General features: G+C 52.5%; 7 protein-coding genes across 7 annotated transcripts; 4 read left to right on the forward strand and 3 right to left on the reverse strand.

Annotated features, from left to right (window-relative positions):
* Positions 1 to 3,159: 3,159 nt before the first annotated feature.
* On the reverse strand, positions 3,160 to 4,470 carry SET5_2 (SET domain-containing protein 5; the record flags this gene model as incomplete). Its single annotated transcript, XM_062910709.1, has 1 exon — positions 3,160 to 4,470. One exon carries the CDS (start codon positions 4,468 to 4,470, stop codon positions 3,160 to 3,162), a length of 1,311 nt encoding a protein of 436 aa, XP_062766668.1.
* Positions 4,471 to 4,646: 176 nt separating this feature from the next.
* QC763_302688 (uncharacterized protein) lies at positions 4,647 to 5,967 on the forward strand (the record flags this gene model as incomplete). Its single annotated transcript, XM_062910710.1, has 2 exons — positions 4,647 to 5,644; positions 5,701 to 5,967. The coding sequence occupies exons 1-2, from the start codon at positions 5,255 to 5,257 to the stop codon at positions 5,965 to 5,967; spliced, it is 657 nt and encodes a 218-aa protein (XP_062766669.1). The 5' UTR covers positions 4,647 to 5,254.
* Positions 5,968 to 6,541: 574 nt separating this feature from the next.
* On the forward strand, positions 6,542 to 8,256 carry QC763_302690 (uncharacterized protein; the record flags this gene model as incomplete). Its single annotated transcript, XM_062910711.1, has 4 exons — positions 6,542 to 6,723; positions 6,776 to 6,861; positions 6,911 to 7,521; positions 7,572 to 8,256. 4 exons carry the CDS (start codon positions 6,542 to 6,544, stop codon positions 8,112 to 8,114), a joined length of 1,422 nt encoding a protein of 473 aa, XP_062766670.1. The 3' UTR covers positions 8,115 to 8,256.
* A 13-nt stretch (positions 8,257 to 8,269) lies between these two features.
* Positions 8,270 to 8,917, reverse strand: QC763_302700 (uncharacterized protein; the record flags this gene model as incomplete). The annotated part of the gene is made up of 1 exon (XM_062910712.1): positions 8,270 to 8,917. One exon carries the CDS (start codon positions 8,915 to 8,917, stop codon positions 8,270 to 8,272), a length of 648 nt encoding a protein of 215 aa, XP_062766671.1.
* A 969-nt stretch (positions 8,918 to 9,886) lies between these two features.
* On the reverse strand, positions 9,887 to 11,168 carry QC763_302710 (uncharacterized protein; the record flags this gene model as incomplete). Its single annotated transcript, XM_062910713.1, has 2 exons — positions 9,887 to 10,858; positions 10,986 to 11,168. 2 exons carry the CDS (start codon positions 11,166 to 11,168, stop codon positions 9,887 to 9,889), a joined length of 1,155 nt encoding a protein of 384 aa, XP_062766672.1.
* Positions 11,169 to 16,252: 5,084 nt separating this feature from the next.
* QC763_302720 (uncharacterized protein) lies at positions 16,253 to 17,598 on the forward strand (the record flags this gene model as incomplete). The annotated part of the gene is made up of 2 exons (XM_062910714.1): positions 16,253 to 17,309; positions 17,333 to 17,598. The coding sequence occupies 2 exons, from the start codon at positions 16,253 to 16,255 to the stop codon at positions 17,596 to 17,598; spliced, it is 1,323 nt and encodes a 440-aa protein (XP_062766673.1).
* A 574-nt stretch (positions 17,599 to 18,172) lies between these two features.
* Positions 18,173 to 19,891, forward strand: QC763_302730 (uncharacterized protein; the record flags this gene model as incomplete). The annotated part of the gene is made up of 4 exons (XM_062910715.1): positions 18,173 to 18,305; positions 18,366 to 18,493; positions 18,553 to 19,149; positions 19,223 to 19,891. 4 exons carry the CDS (start codon positions 18,173 to 18,175, stop codon positions 19,889 to 19,891), a joined length of 1,527 nt encoding a protein of 508 aa, XP_062766674.1.
* Between the last annotated feature and the right edge of the window lie 568 nt (positions 19,892 to 20,459).

Genomic DNA, 20,459 nt, shown 5'->3' on the forward strand with positions numbered 1-20,459 from the left:
TGAGATAAGTTCTCATATCTCTTGGTTATCGGGTAGTGGCATCCGAATCGTGACACCTTGTTGCCCTCATGTCAACTCCGGGATTTCCAATGCGGCGCACATCGAGCGCTTGGTGCCGACAATTGACTCTGTTAGTCTGTCTCAGAGTTTTCGACTTGACATAACTCCAGCCGACTTCACACTATCTACACCTTCCGTCTGGCGTTGAGTTCTGACATGGGTCGTGAGTGTAACATGTGACAGTATGGTCCGAGTCGAGGTGTTGCTTCTCTCCCAGGTTGTCGGCCGTTCTTTCAACACAGCTGGCAAACACATATATCATCTTCCATCAGCATGACCGCACTTACTCCTTTCAGACTGATCAGTCTTCAACTCTTACGTCTAGACATTATGCCAATACCTTACCTTTTTTTGCTTCGTGGCCACCGTGGATCAACCCCGCACATACCAGACCCTTGTACACCGAAATGATATCCGATACCACATATTCGAATGCCCGGGTGCTTATCGTTTGTTGGAAACACGCAGATCCTGGGTTCAAGGAAGAGGGCGAAGCTATCGGCCAGATGTTTTTTGACGTCCTTCAGTATGACGTTTCATATTTTGCCCGGACCGGACAAATATGCAACGCTGTGGAGGATATTCGCAGAGGAGAAAAACTGTTCACGCATCACGTTCGGATGGTCGACAAGGACGAGATTATGGCCGCTTGGAATAAGGTCGTGTCCCTGGTTCAAGGGTATCGTTCTCTTCATCAACTTCAACCGGGATTCAACAAGCCGCACCAGACTGGCCATTTCTTAGAGGAGCTGGTCAAGGACACCGAAGACGTGTTTGGGCTTCTTGAGAGATACATTTTGACTGGCCCTGCATTGGAGGAAGGAGAGGCATTGGAGGCGACGATTAGTGATGAGACCTTCCAAGCTCTCGGCCTAACAGGACCACTGCAACTGGTCAAGATTGCTCGTCAAGATATCTCTCTGGGAGCAACCACCATGGCTTACAGTGGCACGGCCATCCAAGAGAAGAAGATTTACGGCCCTTACCTGGATCTTAGGGATATTCCAGTCGTTGAAAAACGAATCAGCGTCCTAGCCAACATGTTGAAGGCTGTTGAGTCTCAAGACTTCCGTGCGCTAAGGTGCATCGGGTGGTTTCCCGAGCCCTTGCAGCATTGTTACATTCTCAACTTTGAAGTACCGCCTGGCATCGAGGACCAGATATATGTGACATTGCAGCACGTCATCCACAAGATGAAAGGCCCCGACCGGCCATCCCTGGATGAGAGACTAGGTTTGGCTTTGGCGCTCGCCAAGGCAGTAGAAAATTGGCATCTCGTCGGTTGGCTTCATCAGGGGATCAGCAGCTTCAACATCATCTTCTTCCATAGGCCAGGAACACGCAGGATTCACCACGCAAAACCATACTTGCACAACTTCGAGTTCGCACGACCTGGATCAGATCACTCAATAGGGCGAGCAGTGGACTCTATTAAATTCAATGCCTATAGACACCCTGATCGCCAAGGGACTGTACAACCTGGTCATCTCGCCAACCATGACATTTATTCCCTTGGCGTGGTATTGCTCGAGATCGGTCTATGGCAGAGTGCTCTGGATATTGTGCGGAAACCGCCTAGCAAATTCTCCGGGTTGGAAGCCCAATCCTATCTCGTGAAGCAATGCAACGAGAGACTCGCACATTTCGTTGGAGAGTCGTACCAAGATGTTGTAGCAACTTTGTTTGACGTCGAGCTACGAAGTTGAACTCGATGACACCACCCGCCCGCGATCAGCCAAGTCATTTCACGAAAAGGTCGTCATGAAGCTGAGCAAGGGCATCCAGCCCTTGTAATTCAGGAGATCGAGCAGCAGCATTCGTCACTCCCCTTAGTCGCTGTTGTCAACGCTACACGGACCGCGGCATAGCGATTGAGTAGCCGTTAGCAAGATTCTCCATCTAGGCGCAGCAAAGCACTTACCTGGCTCCCGAGGCAAATATGTCCACAGTCCTGGCTGTTGTGAAGAACGAAACAACCACAAGGAATATGATTGCGGAAAATATGCTCGCCAGCACACGGCCTGCGGTTGATATTATCGATGGGATGAAGGTGATTGGGATGAGGATCACCAGTGTCACGGCGACCACTGCGAGGATGCGGCTAAAGCGCCGAAGGTGTGGTCCGAGGAGAAGAACGTTGCTGTCAGCTGTGATCTTGTAACGCTGTGTTTTTAGACGAGGAAAGAACTGGGATCGGACGTCAGCTCTGACATTCACCCTTGCCCTATCAGCTGCAGATAATACTCATACCCTCCCTGCCAGCCGATCCAACCAGTACGTGCATTCTTCCACAAAGACCTCACTGTACGCCAAAGCCCTGTCCACAGGACCGGCAAGACTGCCTATGTCCTCATCCATCTCAAGATAATCGGTCTCCTTCCGGCTGATACTGGTCTTGATGCCCAGCCCACAGACCACTCCAAAAGCCTTACGCCTGTAAGCACCTTTTAACACTGCCTCTGGACCAGAATCCTTCAGGCCCACGGCCAGACCCGAAGAATCCTAGATCGACAGATCAGACTTTGCACCGCCGCAACCGAGTCAGCTACTTGCTTCTACCTAGCTTATTACACAGCTTCGGAGATAGCATGGCAGCGAAAATGCTGTACGCAGACGACGAGCAGCATTACCGTCCCCGAATAGATGCCTATGTCGAGGTAGGAAACCCGTTGCAGCGATGCTTCCACAACATTCTCCAGATTCCTTTGTACAACAACTTATTATCTCAACAACGGCGCTGACATCTTGAAATCAGGGCAAATTTCGCGTCAACGACCAGGTATACGTAACCTCTGACGACTGCCGCAGTCTGCTCGGTCCATACACGGTGGCCCGGGTGGTCGAAGGCAGCAATCCAAAGAAATACGAGCTCGAACATGACGATGGAACAAGCGTGGAGGGAGGAAGAGAGTATAATGAGGACCAGTTGGAATTTGCTTGAACGCCAAAAAAAAAAAGATACCAAAAGGAAGATGCGGTTGTGAAACACGGCCGGCGCGTCTTGAACGGCACCGAGAGAGCCTCACAGGACAATTGCTGATATTATGTATGGTATACCGTAATGACCCGACAAATCCCCAACCTGCATGCTTTCAACCCTCACCTCCCAGCCCTCCCCCTCCAAGTAAAATGCCCCCTCGGATCCCTCCCCAACTCCCTCATAGCCTTCACATCCCCATTCTCCTCCCCAAACTCCCTCACCACCGCCTCCTCCGCCAACTTGGCATACCTGACCGCATTCTTCGCATCCCCCAACATATTATAATTCAACGCCACCAACGTCAACCCTCCCGCAATTTTACTCTCCAACCTCTCCTCCTGATACAACCTCACCAACCTCTCCAACAACTTCCTATCCACCTTATCCGTAAACCCGCTTAGTTTCCTTTCAATCTTTTTGATCTCCTCCAAATTCCTATCCGACTTTTTAATCTCCTTCGCGCTTCCCGCACAAACAGCACAAGAGCAGTCAAACCCCCAAGCATGAAACGCCCTCATCTTCCGGTTTTCCGTCATGTCCATTTGATCGAGATAAGAGATTGTCAGTTCTTCGTCCGGCTTCACCTCTCGGACAACGGTGGTGATGTGCTGCAGGGTCTTCGGGTTGATTTGAAAAACGACATTGGGGCGGCAGTCGTGGTTGAACCTGCTGACCTCAGGCCAGTTGCCGTAGTGGTGGCCGCCCTCGGGGGCTTTGGTGCTGAGGTCCATTTGGAACGAGTTGGTCTGGATGATGGAGTGGATTTGATCCCCCGAAAAGTGCGCCATTTGTTCTTGGAAGCGTTTCCGAAGGGGTTCGGGGAGGAGGTCAACGGCCGCGGAGAGCAACGGGGCTTGGGCCGAAGCAGGGATTTGGTCGAAGAAGGTCCGGTGGACAATGAGGGCAGGGTAGAGGGACATGACGGTGGTTCCTGGGGAAAGCTTCTCGTTTGCCACCAAGCCTAATCCCTTCCCTGGAATAGCCGCCTCGCGGTATGGTAGGGGGGTGGGATCGTATTCATCCACATGTGGAATAAGATCAGGGGGCGACTTTTTGTGAAGAGCCTGGAGGCGTTGGATGTTGCGGGCAGTGGTGATGGCTACCATGCCACGTCCGTGAGCGAACCTTTGGTTGTGGAAGACGCAATACTGGTCGACGCAGTGGTTGGTCGACTCAAATTCAGGCGACGCTGGTCGAAAGGCAAAGGGTGGCGGATGCGGTGGTTCCAAGGTCACATCTGAGCTGGAATACCTGGCCTCACCGCCTGTCAAAGCGGGACAGATGTACTCGCGTAGATGGATGACCGTCTTCGGGTCAATGATGTCTGGGGAAGGTTTGCCGATGCACACGTCTGCAAAGGACAATCGTGGGATGAGTTGCTGGACAGCTGCTGCGCCTGATGCGAGTGATAGTAGGTGAATGGCCCACATTATGGCTGAATCTTGGTGAAGAAGATGATGAACAAGGTAAGGGAATCTCAGCTTTTGTCCATGGTGTCGTTCGTTCATATCGAAGCCAGTGTCTGTTTCATGTTTCATGTTGGCTGAAACGGTTGGCATTCAGGGGTTGAGATGCCAAGATGCCTCTCTATCCCAATCTTACCCACTGAAGGCGCTGTGGGGCGCTTGGTTTTGGGGGCCAAAGCGTGCAGAATAGGGGTCCAGCAGTGATGTCATGCTGAGCTTGAGCAAAAGAGTGGTTGAAGACATGCCGATGGTTTATGGGAGTGGTTTAGGTCCTCCGCTCGTGACAGTCCGGAATGCTGCGCCCTTTCAATGTCGAAGAAACCAGGAACTCAGGAATGCCGCCACCACCAGCCCCTGATATTCCCGAAATAGAATGAGATGTATCGCTCGCGTGTTTGCAGCTTGATAGATGTAGACGGAAAATCTTCCCCGGCCCAATGCACCGGGAGGTGGCTCGCGAGATCCCCTTCGTCCCGCATCCATCCCTGAGAAGCGGTTCGAGATTGACCCAGAGCACCCGAGTCCCCGTTCCGGCATTCCACACCAACCGGTTATTGTACACGCGATATCACAGCTGGGGATGTCCGGAATTCAGAGCTCAGCCGTACTCATTCGATCGTCGACGACTGAATTGCTTTTAAGGACAGGATGCTATCCGCCCAAGGTTGCTTAGCTTCGCCCCTTCGCTGCTGTCAGTTCTGCCCAGCGCAATAACCATATCGTGAGCCATCCGATCTACACTCTCATCATGGCGCTCAACTTGTTGTCGCTTGTCCCCCTCTTGGGGTATGCCTTTGCCCTACCACAATCCCAACCGCCGGTCTCGCCCAACATCCAAAACCTGGCCATGTGGGGCACTGGCTGCCCCCTTGGTGCCGCCGGTCTCATGTCCGGGGTTCGCAATGGAACTCCCATCTTCAGCTTCTCAGAATGGGGTCTTGTGTTGCCTAACGTGGATGACCCTGAGAGCGAGACCACAGCGTCCAAGTTCTGCACCGAGGAGATAACGCTGAACAATGGACCCGTCGGCTTCCAGCTTCGCATCGAGACGGTGACGGTCGGTGGATGGGCCGAGCTAGAGGAGGGGACTAAGCTGGTGGTTGAGGCCGAAACCAAGCTAGGCGATGTTATTGCTGGAGTAAGTCAGCGACCGCACTTCGGAGATAAATACAACAAGGACTGACGAGTATGTAGAGACAAACAACCAGCGTCACCAGCGCAGACCTCAAGGGCAATGACTTGGAGGTGTCTTTGGATATTCTACCGTTTGTCTACTCTGCCTGCGTTGACGAGAGTGGCACCGTGCCCAAGATTGTTATCAAGACCACCGTCAGTCTTGTCGGGGAGAAGCGCGCTGATGGGACAGTCTCCAAGGGAGTAGTCGGGGGTGCCAAGGCTCTGGGCGTACACTTCAGTCCCGTGTGGCGCCCTTGTGCGAGACCAATGGCCAAGACGATATGATGTTTGGTGAAGGGTCCAGACCGTTGAGGCTAAATATCGATGCATGTATCCCTCTCTTGGTCTCAGTCTTGGCCCGAGAACAAAATCTGGGTGGCATTGCAGCAAACCACCAGATAGACGAGATCACTGGTCGCCCTCAAGGCGTACAAGCAGTGTCTCAGCGGGCCGCCACCGGAATTTATGTCTCTTTCGGCGCCATGGCCATGCAACCTTGATCAGCCTTCGGTGCTCCGGGACATGCCGTACCACACGCCATCAGCGATCCAAGATATCGGGTCGTGAGTCCAATGGTAAAGTGCGACTGTTCCAAAGTACAGGTTCCTCAAGGTGCACTATCCGTAGATCTGTCGTACTCGTCGAGACGTGGTGGGAGCTTGCAGCTGCCAATTGGCCGATGACGCCGGACTCCGGAACCTCTGTCTTAGACACTAGGATCTTCCCATGAGAGACGAACGTCTACATAAGGAGCCCGTTCATCCCTAGGTCGTGTCTTATGTCATGGTTGCGTCTACTAACACCTACACCAAGCCCGAACTTTGCTCCTTGATTGTAAAATTGCGGAATCGCGCAGACCATGGAGAGTACCCTGACAACAAAGACCGAGGGTGGTCAGCAGTATCACAGCCAAGATGAAACTTGTGTGGGGGATATTTCCTGGACGCCAGAGGAGGAGCAGAAGGTGGTGCGAAAAGTTGATTTGCGCTTGATCCCGACAGTCTGGCTCATGTTTGTCATTTCCTGGATGGACCGCAGCAAGTCAGTATCTCCTCTTTTATGGTCGAGTTCAGGGAACTAACGATAGGTTCAGCCTGGGAAATGCCAAAATCGCAGGGCTCAATGCCGACCTCCACCTGTCGTCCACCGACTACAGCTTGGCAATCATCACGTTCTACTGTACGTGCTGCCGTATGTGTGCCCATACTAGGGAAATGGTAACTAATAGCACGCCCTGGTCCAGTCGGCTATGCCTTCTGCGGTCCTCTGTCCAATCTCATCATCACCCGCGTTAGACCATCCATCTACTTCGCTGGCCTGATGATGGTTTGGGGTATCGCAACTTGCTGCATGGGTGCCGTCAAAACCTTTCCACAGCTCCTTGTTCTCCGCATCATTGTCGGTATCTTCGAGGGCGGCTTGACCCCGGGCGTCTACTTTGTCATCTCAAGTTGGTATGTGCCCGCAGAGCAAGCGAAACGTGCCGCCTTTGTGTTGTCTGCTGTTCTCCTCGGCGGCGCGTTTGGTGGTATCATCGCCGGCGCCGTGACAGGCGGTCTCGAAGGCCGCTACGGGATCCGGGGTTGGCGTTGGCTGTTCATCGTGGAGGGAATCATCACCATCATCTGGGCGATGATTGCAGGCTTCATTCTCCCTGACTTTCCCGCCACCTGCCGACACTTCACCCCCGAGGAGAAGAGAATCGCGACTAGTAGGCTAAGGAACTGCGGCACGAACATCGGCGACAACCAAAGTGATGGGCCACGGCTTGGAAAAGTGCAGTCGATAAAGCTCGCTTTGTCGGACTGGAGGACTTGGGGTGTGGCTGGTGGTATCGGGGTAAGTGACGAGCGATGGGGATCCCGAAGTGCGGTGCTAACTGGTCGCAGCTATGCGGATGTGCTACGGTTCTCCCCTACTTCTATCCAACGTTGGTCAATGGCCTTGGCTACAAGGAGCACGTCACAGCACAGTACATGACCGTACCAATCTGGGCGGTGGCATTTGTGTGTGCCCTGTCCAGTGGGTTCATCGCTGACCGAATCCCCAATCACCGTGCTGCGTTCATCGCCGGCTGGTCGGGGTTTGCTGCCATCATTTCCATCGTGGTGTGTGTCGTTGAGGAATACAAAGCGCGGTATATCCTCCTGATCTTCCAAGGATGTGGTGTCTGGACATGCATCTCGCTGGGTGTAGCTGTTGCGACGACGACGTTCCAGGACATGAGACCGGAAGTGCGAGCGATCTCGGTCAGCTTGCCGCAGGCCGTCGGCAACGCTGCCAACATCTACGGGGCGTATCTTTTCCCTCAGGAACATGCGCCGAGGTATTTGGCGGGCTTCGTCGTCATTACTGTGACTCTGGCGGCAGGGTCCTTATTGTTTGCTCTTGTCGATCTCGGCTTGAGTCGAAGGCGGAAGGTTTTGGCATAGCAAGATGCATTTGGAAGAATAAATTTGATTGAGATTGGGGAGGTAACAGTTGTATGCCGAGATAGAAATTATGGACACCCCCCTATACCCTGGTTAACCTGCCCTGAAAATGCACGACCATTTCTCCCTGTAGGAGCAACCACCTCTCGTCATTCTCAGGGCACCGACCCACCAAATCTTTCCAGCGATCTCCTCAAATTCGCTCTCGCCTTCTCCTCCAGAAGCCCCCTAAAAATATCAGAGTGATAGATCCATTCCCTGTCCAAAAACCCCCTCAACACAGCCGCCCTCCCCTCCCTCCACCCTTGCTCATCCACATGCCCATACTCCTTCCTCACCGCACCCTCATACTCATCAAATGCTTCTTCCTCAGCCCCCAGAACACTCAAATCCATATCCAAAAACATGGCCGCATCTGCCACCACCTCAGAACTTGGCAACTCATCAGGCACAGTGTGCGTCGCCGTTGCCTCAATCATGACTTGTATCCCTTTCAAACGTGTTGCATCCACAAGCCCAGAGAGCATAGAACCTGCCAACTGTGCGCTTTGAACCTCATTACAGTTTCCCTGCGCGTGGACATTGTAGATGGCATCATGAAACCAGATGGCTGCTTCGATTGCCTCTGGGTCGTGGAATTTCTCCCGGTGAGTGGAAAGAAGAGCGAGGAGAGCTTCGATATGGTTGACGGTGTGATAATGGCGTGATGTGTGAGAATAGTGCTCCTTCAGCTTGTCACGGATGTGATCCGAGATGAGTGTCATCATGGATGCGAGGTTGATGTTTTGAGGGAGAGGGCACATGAGCAGGACCGAGGAGCTGTTCAGCTCTTGGCGTTTCCCCTCTCTCAACAAGGCAATCATTGCGCAGCTGTCTCACCCGCATGATCTGACTGATATACGCTCCGTACATCAATCTCATCCTCCCCTCCTCTTGGACTTCAAACTTCTCAATCATGTCGGTCAAATCTCACCCACCTCTCCCACATCAATGTCGCCACTTCCCACTTAGATAATGTCATGGGCGAGTCACATTCATGTGCTTCCAAACACAAACATCTCGACCTTACTTGAGCCTGGCGCCATTCCTCACACCAAAAAGAAGGATAACGCGCGATTAGAGTTTTGTTTGTGCGGATAGCTAAAAGGATGAGAGAACCCGCATTGAGAACCCAAACCGTGGTACCTTATGTATCATCATGATGAGCTTCGGTTTGAGGTCAAGGATAGTCTGAAGCGGTGTCCCGTTGATATGAACTTCAGTGTCAGACTGTGGAAAGACCTATGGAGATAGTGTAAAGATATTTAAATATCATGAGGGCATGTCAACATGGTATCGAGGCATACAAGTGATGCGGGGGCGCATCCAAACTCCACTCAAAGAACCTTTTGCCTATAGGGTATGGTGAGATTTAACTGTGCAACAACGTCGAGTGGGGGCATTACTCTTATTTTTAAACCTATTCGAGCATAGTACAGAACCTGTCATGATAATCCGAAGGCATATGATGATACCTCCAGTATGAAGGCCTACAATGGTCGTTAAAAGGCGTACTCAGATAGAGTAAATACATCCCAAGATAAAATCAAGGCGTGGCAAGACCACAAGTCATAGTTGAATGTACTCAAATTCTACTCATGGCCCTATAAAAATGCTCAGGGCTTATTAGCCCGGCCAACATCCTCCGTCCTCCGGTCTCCAATGCCTCCCCCCTCGCCTCCGCACGGCAGACCAAAACGTCCCCAAGCGCCACCACGACCACCCGCGAGCGTTCAGGCCTCGGACTCGCGGGCCCGGTTCTCGCGCGTCGCCGCACGAGCTGGAGCGCTCACAGGCGCGAACTCAACCCCGAACTCCACCGTCCTGGTGATCCCTGCTGGCTCAACACCAGCCTCACCCCCCTCGCCAGACCCGAGGATCTCGTCGGTACTATCCGACCCATCCAGCCCAGCATCACCCCCCACACGTGACCAGGGGCGGTCGTCCAGCTCGATCTTAACGGGCCAGGTTGTGGCCCCCCCACCGGCCCTCGCATATCTGTGCCCAGCCGTGGCACCACTAGTCTGGCTTCTTCCAACAGAGCTTTTGAATATTGTTGGCCAGGTTCTCACCAACAGCACCCTCACCGAAGGCAAGCACAAGCAAACAAACGCGAGATTATACTCGATGATCGTCCACAACGTTCCAATGATGTCGTATGTCCTGTCCGTCACATGGCTCACCAGGAGCGACTGGACTCGGAGAGCCGATGCCACCACAATAAACACACCCAATCCAAACACTGGCATCAACGCAAGCTTCTGGCTCAGGGGGATGTGCAATCTAAAGACAAGAGGGAACGGGAGGACCAAGATGATGAGATCGGTGACCAGAGAGACGATGGCGTTCATGTTCCAGATGATGTAAAGGTTCAGACACTTTCCACGGATGTCGAGATCCCAGGCTGAGGCGACGGGGATGCATTGGCAAATTCCCACGATGCTCGAAGAGGTCATGTAAAGGAGGATAAAGTAAATCAGGCCCATTGCTGTTAACTTGAACGCTCGGACGTGACTAAAGATCCGGACGTAGAGCAAGAGGAGCGAGACCTTGGTGAGATGGAGAGCAATCTTGTGGGTGATTTGACCAAAGAACCAGATCTGAAGGGCTGAAAAGAGATCGTGCTTGGGGATAACATCGGAATGCTTGCCGAAACCGTGGCTGACCATGGCAAAGAACATGATATTGGTAGATATGTTGAAGAACTGTAACGTGAAAAAAAGGTCAGCAAGCTGGGAGACTGAAGAGGAGGGGTAAAAGTATGGCACAATCACGACTTGGGACGACAGTAGTGGACGGCCAGAGTCAAATCGGGACGGATAAAATGCATACCAAAGCTGTGGCACTGATCCAATCACCACGGTCCAACATCGTGGTCGCTCTGCGGGCGTGGATTCGGATGGCGAGGAGAAGAGGGCAGAGAATGGTAAAAAGAATCGTTGGAATTAACACCCAATGGGCTCGGCTCTCGTCATTGTAGCCACGATAGGGCTCTTGGGCTTGCTGGATCGCCATGATCGTTGCTGGGATGGCGTTGCCTTCAATGAAGCCTTGCGTGGCGTTGACGTTTCCCGACGCAGAGTTGAAGTTGTAGTCGCTAGGATCGAACAAAATGTCAAGCCTTGCATGAGGTTGTTGTTCTTCACTGGAAAGACCAAGGTAGTTTCTGGGATCGAGCAGGATCAGAAGCCTCGAATGGGGATGTTGGTTTCGACAGGGTCAAAATGTGGTCGCTGGGATCAAGCAGGGTGAGAGGCCTCACGTGGGGTTGTTGTCTTCTTTCCACAGAAAGGGTCAAGGTGTGATCGTTGGGATTGAGCACGATGAGAAGCCGAATGGGGACCTGTTGTCTTCGACAGGAAAAGTCGAGATGTGGTCGTTGGGGTCGATCAGGGTGAAGCCTCGTATGGGACTTTTGCTTTCCAATGAAAAGGCCAAGCTGTGGTCGTTGAGGTCGAAGCTCGAACGGGGTGTCAAGCCTGGCGTGGGGTTGCTGTTGTTGTCGTTCTCAGGGTTAGGTGTGGTCTCTGGAACCAAGTCAGGATGCACTATACCCGGCAGCTTGGAAACGGCACGGCAGGGAAGACGGAAGAGTGGAGTCGAAGGAAAATAAAACAACGGCATGGCATCCGATATATGGGTAACGTAGCCACACCCGTGAGCCCTGTTCAACCTCTCACAAGTTGAATAGAATTGAGTGCCTCTTGCTTGCCTTCGAAAAGACGAAATCCTTCCTGTGATGGGCCGACTTCCCCGGACAGCATCCGCATCCTGTCTAGGGCGTTTCCTTGACCGTTGCGTGATGGGATTGACGCATGCCTAACCTCTCTGGATGCACTTGATCGCCTTTGGCTTCATCCTTTGCTTTGTCCCTGCGCAAGGCTTTGAACAACCCCCCAGGAGCTCAACCTCTTTCCCCGGAAATGCAACACAGCCGTTCCCCGGCAGCCGGTTCTGGCGTTGTGGGTCATCACATACCGAAAGCACCTGCGTATTGAGTCGAAGGATTAACTTGAACCAGGTAACATACCCTTGCCCAAAGCTTGTGTGTTTGGTCACTGGTCGCTCGTGATCAAGGGTTTCATGCATGCGCAGTCGACGACAGGGGTCGACTCGCAGCTCGGTGAGCATGGGGGTCAACACCACACTGCCGGCCAATTTACGGTCCGAGCCAGGCACTTTGCTTTTGCCAGGTGCTTTCTTGCATGACAGATGGCGTCCGACCTTGCGTCTTGCAGAAATGCCCACGCCAAGACACGTTGTGTTCCTCGACCTTGACCAATGTTTGTTCCGGGTTCCGAGTAGCCAGGGTGTTTCGTCTGGCTGTGACCAATGTTTCTCGAACTTTTCGACGTTCTCAACTAGGTTCTAGGGTCAGATTGTTCGGTACGGGAGGTCCGCGCGGTGCGGCGTAGGTGGTTGGCTTGGCCCTGGTGGGAGAACCTTGTCAGTCTTGCTCCTCACTGGGATCAAGGTAAGAAGAAAACGATGAAAAGAGATACCATGTTCGAGCCCTTATTTCATCTAGAATGTTGATCTGAGAGTATGGATTACAAGAGTATGGATTACAAGAGTATGGATTACAAGACTGATGCTGAAACGACATCAGTGCTTGCAATCCGCGATGTCCCAAGTAGGTCCACAGTTGTGCAGCCAATGGACGGGCTGCTGTCGTTGAATCTGCCCCAGAGTCATGTCTGGAGATATTGGACATCGTAACTGAGACCAAGAAGTCAGGCTTCTTTCGGGCTTGGATCAACACTGGTAGAAGGAATGCTGGTGGCTTGCAAAACGCCTCCTGATTGCGAGCAGCGACTGCATGGATGTGGCAGTCTCGTGCTGCATGTGGTGATGTCTAGGATAGGCCATAGGTGGCTTTGACCGAGCTTTACCCGTCACAAGTTTTGGATTGGCGAGGGTGTGTGTGGTGATGTTGCTACCCTGTTCCTTGGTTGGTTTCAACTTTCTATTAGGGGTTCCATGTTGTACTGAGGATCAGCGCCGACCAGCGAAAACGAACTCCAAGCCAATTCGAGTCTTCGTCGGTGTATTTAATGCCAAGTTAGAATGCCCCGTACCTTGTAAAGAGATGTTGTCAAGCCACTCAATGTGAAAGATAAAACATACCAAGTGTTCAAACAGGACCATTTGGCACAAGTCCAGGGTCTCAATTCCGGGGTCCAGTCAACCGGTGACAAGAATGTTGGACAAGAGTACCAATGACTCCCCTGAAGGTAATCCACATGTAGAAGGTTGAAGCGTCAACAATGACCATCGCCAGTGACCGTAGAGTGTGAGGAAGTAATCGTCGTCGCTTTGCAAACAGTGAATGGACACTAGAATGGATGTTCTAAAAGAAGCTGAATCTGGAGGGACGACGACCTTGTTATCAGCATCAGGCTGGTGGGTTGGGGAGGAAAGGACATCTAGAGAACAGACAGAGCCGTATAGGAGTGGCTTGCTTACTGACGTAGATACCCCATTTTGGGAGGTTAACAGGGGGTGGACGGTCCGGTTTTGGGTTCGCCCAACAGCTGGAGTAAGGGATATAATGGTCAATTATACCTGTAATGATGCATCTAATGATTTCCAGTGATGATGCTGTTCTAATGGGCACAAGGCTATAAAATGAATGAAGATGTTGATGGGATGGGTTCGTGTTTGTCCGATTTTGTGGTGTTGTGACGCTAGGGCTTTTTCCCCTCCAATGCCTTTAGGAGCAACAAAACTTTTTGTGCGTTTGAAAAGAAACAGGAGTGTTGTGGGTCACTGATTTTGCAGTGGATAGAGTCGGTAGAGGTGAGGGAAGAGCCTGGGTAGGGTTTGTAGCGGCAGAACCAGCCATGTTTCACTCAACCTGAGGAAGGACCGACCTTGACAAGAAGCACGGGCCTTGATGGAGCTCATCTGCTGTGACTAGGTGATGGTGATATCGAAGTATCCGACTGTCAATTGGTATCTCACAATTCAACGATGTGTTATGGTGGTCATCCTAAATCATGACTGATGTTTGCCTTCATGACAAAGCTCAACACTGGTCGGTGATAAAGCAGCTGCGCCATGTCCCCTAATGGCACTAACGTAGTCATTTGTTGACAGGAAGTCAATTCACAAGGAGTCAAAAGCCCAGTCACACAATGATTGGTGAGAGAAAGAAAATGGGATTGGTACCCAGTTTCTAAGCACCATCAGAAAGATTCTAGATCTCATTCAACAAACCCGTGATAATCTGAACAGGCCTCCTGACGGTTGAAGTCATGAACACTGCGTAATGTACAATGCATCTCTGGAGCGTTCCTCAACACTTCACACACATTGATGCTCTCAATGCCTTCCTCCTGTGAGACAGGGACAGCACAGTAATAACAACCCCCCAGACAGTGGCAGAGGAAGAGCTGCTTGGATCTTCGCCGCCAGCGTCGGCCATCTCCAAGTCACTGGGGTTGTCAGACTCTTGGCTCAGGTTGATCGACTCATGATCTAGGGTCGTAGAGCGGTCATCTTCATTTGCGGCAAGGCTCCCTGTTTTGGTGTCCTAGAAGGAAGCTCGGCCCAAGAGCTGGAAGGAAGACCGGACATTCCTTCCTAGAGGAAATTGCCCAAAGTACCTTCCCTCTCTTCCAGCTGCAAGCCACATATCATCAAGACGGCCACCAGCAGCAGCTGCCGCCGCCAGCTTTCTGTCGTCTTTGCGCGCCTTTCCTCTCGCTTCCTCTTGTGTGTCTGTCGTCCGGGCTGGTCTCGGTTTTTTCCTTTTTTTCCCAAGATGCGCCAGTAAGCCCTCTGTTCCATTTCTGTCTTGCCTAGTCCTTTACAGGGTCGCCTCGGAAGAGAATATCTCGACGGGCTCTTGGACCAAGTTCTTTCCAGATACTGGTCCCTGTTTCGACTAGTGCCTCCCGCCCCTCTCTTGTTTCCAACATGGTGAGACCAAAGTGGATGGCAAAGGCAACGAACCGAAAGGCCTGGGATGTTGCTGCAAGGGGGCGGATGTCGGCCGGGTTCGTCATGGTCTTGGGTCACAACCCGGAAGTTCTAAAGGATCCTGCGAGGGTCTTCCCGAGGGGTGGGAGAGCCGGAGTGGGGACGGGAGCGGTCGCTGCTTCGTGCTGACCGGGGTGCGCTGGAGAGGGAGGAACTGGAGGATCTTGAGGACATAGCTATTGGATAACAACCCGGTGATACCGGACGACAGAGGAAAATGATATGAAGAAAAACAAGAAGAAAATGAGAATTTAGCAATGCCGTGATACCAAATCACAGGCAGAATAGCGATGTGAGTGACTGAAAAGGGTGGGGGTAAATACGAAATGTAGGGAGGACCTGATAATGTCGTGATACCAGATCACGTCGGAATGCTAGGCGGGCGGGTGATGAATGAGGCGAGAAGGAGAGGCTTGATGGCTAGAATGATGATAATCCAGACGGCCAGAGAATCTTCACATACTCACTTTGCCATAGGCAGGGCCTCTTTCGAAGCGCGATAGCTATCTCCTCAGTGAACAAGGTCATCATACGGTACCTGATACCCACATGTCCTGGTCGCTTGTTGTTGGCCTAGCGAGGCCTTGCGCCTGAATTGTGATGGAGAGCAACAATCTGCCCGTTGCGGCTCATGGATACTCCGAAAAGAAGGCGGTTGGGTACATGTTGGGTATTATTCACAAAACCACCGACCTGGCCATGCGTAAGAGGCTCAGCCTGACAGTAAGGGTGGGCCAGCCATCCATACTTCTAGTGTGATTGGCGTCTTCTGGCCAATGTTGTCGCTATTTTCATATCCAGCTGGACTCGGCAGACTGGTAACGATGTCCGACGAAACGATAAGGGGGTGCATCTACGGGTTGGTGCCCATCAGTGCTACCGGCTCACCCATCCCCACGTCTTTTGCCAAGAATGCTCCCTGCAGCCTGGAAGTCACCGACAAACCAACAACCGACTTTCTCTTCCGCCCATTCACTTCACCCGCTCTTTTCTTTTTCTTCCATATATAACACCCTGGAATCTCAGAATATCACCCAGTAATAAATAGTTATGGCCTCAAGCACGTTCCACTACGACATTGATGCACCGCACAGTCCAGTTTCGACCCTGACGACATGTATGCCATCATAGAACTCCTCCGCGCCAGAGCTCTCGCAGATCACAAAACGCGTATTCCCATCGACAGGCTAGATGCCGAACACCGCAGGCACTTGGTGCGCGCCATCAACAATGTGCTGTCTATCGAGCTCGCTCTGTTCACATACGCTCAGATCATCGACAGCCTTCCCACCGGAGATGTCGCATGGGAAGTGAGAAGCCCTCTCCTACAAGGGGAGCACCCGCTGGCAACTGAGCACGAAGAACTCTGCCCCGGCGCAATGGAAAAAGCACGCGAGGTCTGCCCGAAGTGGGATACGGAAATGCTTAGGTTCAGCCCCCAGGTGCTCAATGCATATCGAGAAGCGGCTCCCGGCAGCAAGCTGTTCGCAAACCGTCTCATTGAGATGGTAGCCGTTGCAATCCACGAGTTCGTTGTGCTTCTCTACCAGCTTAACTTTTGTGTGCACAAGGGAGGACGAGAAGTGGTCGATGCCATTGCCAAGTGGAAGGAAACCAGCAAGCCCGAATTGTACTCATGGATGACAGACGAGGAATGGTGTCCTCCGGATCCTATCTGCACTGTTTTCCACAGCATACAATACCTCGACCACGACATCTACCCCCAAGGTGTGGCTGACGTTGTGGGCTATTGGGCAGAGGACCGGATTCTCGGCGGCGTCGTTGTCTTTGAGCGTCGGGCAGAGGAATGCGACGGCCACAACTCCAATTACAGCAACCCACACCCACCAAATATCTACCTCTCTCCCTCCCGAGCCAAAGTCACAATAAGGGTTACGCAGCTCCGCAATGAGCAGCAGCAGAAACTGGTTGACTTTTTGCTGCTCAAAGATGCAAGCAAGGCGGCTGAATCAAGCCCGCTGCCCATTCTTGTGGACAAGAAGAATCTCAAACGGTTCAAGCTGGAGTCATCCATCGTCAAATATGGGATATTTCGAGATATATGGGAGCGAAAGCCACTGGACCGGGAGGCCCTCAGGTATCTCAACAGGCGGCCAGGCTCCGAGCTTGACGATCCTTGGGCCTTTGGCCTTATGGTCATTACCAACATTGGTGGGGGAACCTGTTGCCGGCAGGCGTGAAAAGGCGCCTGGAGGATGAAGAGCCAGGGATCGCCGAGGCTTATAAGAAGGTAAAGTTGGAAGTGGAGTCGAGGGAGGATAGCGAAACACAGGATGGAAAAGGGAAGGAAAACGACGACGCCGGGAAGGGGCTGGATAGTAAAGAAGAGGAAGGCGGCTCACGAGACAAGGTCACTGAGGTGGTCCAATCGGATGAGAAGAACAAAAAGCGCAAGATAGCAACTAAGCGCGCGAAAAAACGGAAAAGCGAAGACGGGTAGAGATTAAAAGTGTAGATAAGTTCTTAAAAAGTTTCCTGGGCGCCTTTGAACAACCAGATGCGTAGGACTATAGCGATTGCGCGGGGTTTAAGTAGAGAATTTTATTTGTTTAATGTCTAGAATGAAACAACTGGCGAGTGTATTGTGTAGCAGCGTTATCCTGAAATTCAATGGTCTACGCCAGCCTATGGGACACACCCAACTCGAGGTGAACATGCTAAAGTGCCATGTTGTAGCTCCATCTTTTCCACAACCGGAGTTTGAGATGTGCAAGGCTGACAAGGACATGGCTGCAGCGCCCATGCTTCTGCAGTGTGCCCGACATGCTCCAGGCTCATGGGCAGGAGCAACATCCACGTCCCTGACTGCACCTTGTCGGCAGGCCCGTCTTGTTCCGAGTGAAACTGTCACCCATCGACAACCAGTGGCACACACGTCTCCCATAATGGCAGCAACCACCATCGTAGGTAGCACGGGCTTGCCAGTGCTCCTCTGCAGGGGCGCACAGAATGACACAAGTGTGACCAGCAAAACAAACACACAGATCGCCCACACCACCTTCAAGCACCTGGCGATGCCAAGACGACAAGTTTCCTTCAGCATTCCTGTCGAAGAATGTCATATCACCACGATGCTATCGACAGTCGTGTTGGCACTGGCCATCACCAGCACTAGGGCTGCGCTGAACGTGGACCTCGATTCTGCGGGTGCGCACACTGCCTGCTTCTAGGTACTTCGCAATGCGAACATTGGCTGATGATTCGCAGACTCGATACGCTTCGCCGCCGGCCTCGTCGCCAGCAAGCTGATGGACTACTACCATGGCGAAGAACCGGGCCAAACCCCCGGAATCCTCCCCGGGCCCCCTCCCGCAGGACCGTACTACTGGTGGGAAGCAAGTCCACCTCCTCTCCCTCTTCTCCTCAAACGCATAGCTAATGTTGAGCCATCCAGGGCGGCGCCCTCTGGGGAACCATGGTAGACTACTGGCACTACACCCACTCCCAATTCTACAACGACCTCACCCTCCGCGCCCTCGTCTACCAAGCCAACCCCCCCCACAACGACTACATGCCCCCCAACTGGACCGCCTCCCTCGGCAACGACGACCAAGGCTTCTGGGGCATGTCGGCCATGCTAGCCGCTGAAACCACATTCAAAAACCCACCCCCCGGTCAACCCCAGTGGTTAGCCCTCGCACAAGCAGTCTTCAACACGCAAGCCGAGCGATGGGACACGAGGTATTGCAACGGGGGTTTGCGGTGGCAGATTCCCCTCTCCAACAACGGGTACAACTACAAGAACTCGATTGCGAACGCGATTTTTTTCAACCTGGGGGCGAGATTGGCGAGGTACACGAATAACAGGACGTATGCCGAGTGGGCGGGCAAGACCTGGGATTGGATGGAAGGGGTGGGGTATATTGACAAGGAGAATTGGAATGTGTATGATGGGGGCCATGTGGAGGGGAATTGCACGGATATCAACAGGGCGCAGTTTTCGTACACGGCTGCTATTTTTGTGCAGGGGTGTGGGTTTCTTTATAACTATGTATGTTGTTTCCCTGGGATGGATGGGAGTAAGACTATGAACGTACGCCCATGCTAACCTTGATTTCTACTAGACAAACGGCGAGCAAAAGTGGCGCGATAGGCTCGAGGGACTGACAAACCGAACTTTGAACAACTTTTTCCTTAGTCAACCGAAGGCCGGGACGAGACCGGCGGCTATGGAACCGAGTTGTGAGTTGGAGGAGAGGAACCAGTGTACGACGGATATGTTGTCTTTTAAGGGGTATCTCCATCGGTGGATGGCGCAGACGACGCAGATGGCGCCGTTTGTGAGGGGGGTTGTCATGCCGGTATTGAGGGAGTCGGTGAGGAGCATGGCGGAGAGTTGTTTGCCGGATGGGACGTGTGGGTTTAGGTGGAATAGGGGCCAGTATGATGGGAACACGGGGGCCGGGCAGCAGATGAATGCGCTGGGGGCCTTGGTCAGTTTGCTGGTTGAACAACCGGAGGTTAAGGAGGCTGTGACGGCCAAGAATGGGGGGACGAGTGCTGGGGATCCGAATGCGGGACGGGAGGGGGAAGTGGGGGAGTGGGAGGGGGAGAGCGAGGTTATTACCGATGCGGATAGGGTTGGGGCGGCGGTGGTGACGATTTTGATGGTGGGGACTGTGATGGGGATGATGATTTGGGTTAGTGCGACTACGGGGGAGGAGGAGGAGTATGCTAGGGTTATGAGGGGGGAGAAGAAGAAGGGTAAGGACAGGGTGATTGAGAGGACATAATATTGGTTTTGTTGGAGGAATGTTACCTGGAGATATCGCTGTTGTTCATTTGGGAGGCTGATAAGACGTAGGGATATAAGAGGTGTATCAAATGTAACAGCGGCTCGGCAATACGAAATGATTTATATACGAGCAACTACCGATGCGGTGACAGCGGGATTCGGGAACGTCGGGTTGGGAAAGGGTGTAATGTGCATTGCTCCGCCACCACACTGACGAATGGATGGGCATGCTGTGCCAATGATGCTGTCGTTTCAGAAGGGCTGGGACAATATCAGACCGTGTATTTTATTCGCTACTGATCTTCTTTCTCATCGAGCCCGCCCGTGTTGACAAGAAAATAGACCTGGCTTGGCTGCATACGGCAGACACAGAGAATATGCAGGTTTCGGCGCCGAAGGTCTCAGCTTACCCCTCGCTTTCTAGGAGATGATTCCCTTGCTTTAGCCATCAGTTGTGATCGGTGACTGTCCGACTGATGTTGGGAACTATGAGAGCTATGGTTTTCGGGCCCGAAACAAGTTTCTCACGGCAGCTGGTGAGCTGGATTTGTGAATATTTGGATAGG

The sequence above is a fragment of the Podospora pseudopauciseta genome, chromosome 3, assembly GCF_035222475.1.
Source record: "Podospora pseudopauciseta strain CBS 411.78 chromosome 3, whole genome shotgun sequence".
NCBI classification, from domain to species: Eukaryota; Fungi; Ascomycota; class Sordariomycetes; order Sordariales; family Podosporaceae; genus Podospora; species Podospora pseudopauciseta.